The sequence below is a fragment of the Otolemur garnettii genome, unplaced genomic scaffold (assembly GCF_000181295.1).
Source record: "Otolemur garnettii isolate 467f Iridium unplaced genomic scaffold, OtoGar3 scaffold00043, whole genome shotgun sequence".
Classification (NCBI taxonomy): domain Eukaryota; kingdom Metazoa; phylum Chordata; class Mammalia; order Primates; family Galagidae; genus Otolemur; species Otolemur garnettii.
The window spans coordinates 10409948-10413611 of record NW_003852438.1 but is presented as its reverse complement, the minus strand read 5'-3'; the positions used below and the strand labels follow the sequence as shown (position 1 = coordinate 10413611).

At 49.7% G+C, this 3664-nt stretch overlaps 1 protein-coding gene across 4 annotated transcripts in view; it reads right to left on the bottom strand.

Moving 5' to 3' along the window:
- Window positions 1-3250, bottom strand: part of SUOX (sulfite oxidase) — a 5528-nt gene extending 2278 nt beyond the window's left edge. The window contains exons 1-4 of one of the 4 annotated variants that reach the window (XM_012805600.2): window positions 3200-3250; window positions 2781-2879; window positions 1217-1279; window positions 774-951 (exon numbers count right to left, since the gene is read on the bottom strand). In XM_012805600.2, coding sequence (XP_012661054.1) covers window positions 774-951; window positions 1217-1269 — 231 coding nt within the window. In that variant the 5' untranslated portion in view covers window positions 1270-1279; window positions 2781-2879; window positions 3200-3250. Of the gene's footprint in view, window positions 1-773; window positions 952-1216; window positions 1280-2780; window positions 3164-3199 lie in introns of those variants that run through there. The other 3 variants (XM_023513621.1, XM_023513623.1, XM_003790508.3) reach the window with 3 other exon arrangements.
- Between the last annotated feature and the right edge of the window lie 414 nt (window positions 3251-3664).

The following is a 3664-nucleotide window of genomic DNA, read 5'->3' as shown; positions in this document are numbered from 1 at the left end:
AGTGGCTCACACCTGTAATCCTGGCACTCTGGGAGGCCAAGGTGGGTGGATTGCTTGAGCTCATGAGTTTGAGACCAGCCTGAGCAAAAGTGAGACTCTATCTCTACTGAAAAGAGAAAAACTGAGGCACAGATTGGGCACAGTGGTTCATGCCTGTAATCCTGGCACTCTGGGATGCCCATGGATTGTCTGAGCTCACAGGTTTGAGACCAGCCTGAGCCAGAGAGAGACCCTGCCTCTAAAAATAGCCTGGTATAGCCTGGTGTTGTGGCAGGCACCTATATACTCTCAGCTACTTGGGAGGCAGAGGCAAGAGAATTTCTTAAGCCCAAGAGTTTGAGGTTGCTGTGTGCTGTGACACCATGGCACTCTACCAAGGGCAACACAGTGAGACTCTGTCTTAAAAAAAAAAGAAAAAGAAAAGAAAAACTGAGGCAAGAGGATCACTTGAACCTGAGTTGGAGGTTGCTGTGAGCTATGACACCACAGCACTCTATATAGGGCAATAGCTTGAGACTCTGTCTCAAAAATAAATAAATAAAAATATTTATAAAAAAAATTTAAAAAAGAAGCAATCATTCTAGCTTATCCTGACCCAACCCACAGTCTAGGCCACTGGGAACTGCAGGTTGCAGACTCCATCTCCACTCTACATGAAGACAGTGTCACCATGAGCTCTATGGTAACAGTAAGAACATGGGTCACAGCCTGGGTTGCCTGTGGAACTTATTAGGCCTCCTTTGTTCTGACAATGAAGTCCTTTCCGTACTTACCCTACACCGATGGTCATGATAGGCCAACACTGCACCAAGACCTAGTAGGGTCCCCATGATTCTCCATCCCTTGGTACCAGAGTTATCACCAGAGAAGTTAAGGCTGAAGTGCTGGGGCTGAAGTGAATCATTTGTAGAGCATGCCTGAATGCAGAGCCTTGAGGGGGTTGACCTGAGGCTGAAAGAGAGAGGAGGGAGTCTTCTTAGTAGCTCATATGGTCATATGAAAGGGCCAGTGAACACCTCGGTTCTACCTCTCCCTGATGGCCGTTGGTTCTTCCACCTGGAACTTAGTTTCTCCAGGGATAGGTGGGATAATTGAGATCTGACTTTCCCTTTCCTACCTGGCCATTCTCTCAACTATCCAGTAGGTAAGATAGACATCATAAAGATACTGAGGGTTGGAGATTGGGGCTAGGAGGCAAGGGGCTTGGAGGGCCTACCTGCAGGCCTGTCGGACCCTGGGGACCACAGCTCTGTGTAGCAGCAATAGCATTGTGGCAGACCTGTAGGAGGAAGATTCTGGAATCAAGATATAAAGACCTTGGGAGGTGATATTAAGAGATGCAAGGGAAAATGACGTGAAGGCTATGTTAACCAGTTTGATGGAAGTGTTTTGGATTGTGTGTGAAAACCTCACACTGTACCCCAGAAGTGCATTAATGTACATAGTTACCATTCAATAAAAAAAAAAAAGAGAGAGATGCAAGGGAATGGATGGAAGACTCAGAGGTGGCCAGCAAGGAACTTTCTGGCCAAGTGGGGAGAATTAAGAGTGGGGGTCCAAATGGGCAGCCCTTAGAGAAAACTTGGAACACTTCAGAGTCAAAGACTGTGCTAATAAGATGGTAGGTGATTGGGGGGTGGGTGGGTGGCAGGCCAGGTGCTTCTAAAATCACCTATCTTCCATCCTCCACTCTACTTTGTCCACCATAGAGAACAATGCTTGGGGCCAAGAGAATAAAAGGAAGAAGCCAGATGTCTCTGTCCAGTTTGCCAGGTTATTATTTCTGAATTTAGCAGAGGACAACTGAGCCTCAGACTGAAACTGGGACAAAAAAGTCAAAAGGGTAGCCTAATTGAGTGAAGAAGCCAGATTCTGGAGGCAAACTCCGTGGGGTTTGTGAAACTAGACCCTGCCATTCATTAACCAGCCCTATTAGCTGGGCAACATACCAAACCTCTCTGAACTTGCATCTTCAGCTTTGAAATGAGATCTACCTAGCAGAGCTGATATGAAGAGTAAGCAAGTACAGTGTGTTTAGGATAAATTCCAAGACCCCCAAGTAGGTGCCTGAAACTATGGATAGTATCAAATTGTATATATACCATGTTTTTCCCTGTACATACCTGGGATAAATTTTAATTCATAAATTATACAGAGTAAGAGATTAACAACAGTAACTAATAATAAAACATAACAAGTATAACATTATACTGTACTAAAAGTTATGTGAATTTGGTAGCTCTCTCAAAATATGTACTGTACTGACTTATTTTCCAAGTGGTTGACCATGTGAAACCGAACTGAGAAAAGCGAAAGCTCAGTAAGAGGGTACTACTGTAGTAACATTGTCTTGAAGGCCTTTCAGTCCCCTCCTTTCCTCCACCCTAAAAAAATAATTGAACCGAGCTGGGAACTGGACCCCTACCAGGGGTCCTCATCTGAATTTTGTCTATGCCATTGTAGTGAATCCAATCAATTGAGGAGTTAATGGCCAATGTCGGGGGATGGGCTGGAAAAGGAGGGTCATTTTTCTGCGCTCTTCTCTGTCACAGTTTTTTACATACAGCACTGGGCTAAGCACTGACCCAGGAGAAGCAAAGTAGCCAAAGAGAGAATGGGTAAGAAGGGTCCTAACTGCTATTGAGATGCTGGAGAACAAATGTGTGGGAGTGGGTGGGTCATGCATAGGGAGGCAGAGAAACTAGCAGGGAGATGAGATTAAGAGCAGAGGCTATATTTTACCCCTGGGCTTTGAGACCCTCACTCTCCCTGCCACCTACCTCAATCTCAGCAGCCTCCTGAAGCAGACTGGAGCCCTGAAGTTAGGGCTGACTCACGGGTTAGCTCAGCCCAGAATCCCAGGGAGGGGCGACCTTTTGCTGCAGTATAGAAATGCCACTAGTTGGTGCAGGTCGTGACCCCTGACTCCCCAAGGCACTTTAGATAGGAGGACATGTCCAGCATCCCGGCACGAGCCGCAGGCCCTATGCTATTGTCTCTGCGGCTGGCACAAGATGGTCTTGTATTAGTACCCCACAACCCAAAGAGCACCCAGGCAGAGGAAATGGAGGTAGGTACTGGTAGTTTTGTTGCCCTTGAGATTTGAAGCGCTGCTGGGTGCCAAATTCCCCTCCGCAGCCTCACCGGGCTTAGCAGACTTTCCTCCTCCTCTTCCCTCTCCGGTCCCCAACCCGTTTACCTGGTTTGACGTCCTCACGAAGCGCGGTTCCACCGACTAGACGTTAGGCCATCGCTCGCGGAGGGCGGGGCCGGCGCCGAGACGCCTGGCGGGGCAGAAGGACCGCTCACTCCCCTCAGCTGGTCCCCGCCATTGGCCCGCGGCGGGCCGCCTCCCAGCTGCGGCGCCCACCCCTTGGAAGCGAGGCAGGCGGGACGCACCGGGCTAGGGCTGAGACTGGCTCTTTCTGCTTTCACTCCTGCAAGACAGCCACTGTGTCGACTACGGCCCCGGCGCGCAAGGCCTGGGACGGTCGCTGACGCTTGGCGCTCGGGCCGTGGAGGGCGAGGACTCCCAAAATTTGCGCCGAGAGGGACTAGACTTTGAGATGCCCCCGGCCCGCCCCTACAGCCTGGGAGGGGGCTAGGAGGCAGAAGGTGTGCCTCCGGAGGCGGCCTCGGGGTCCCGCTGAGCTTCTGCCGTTTT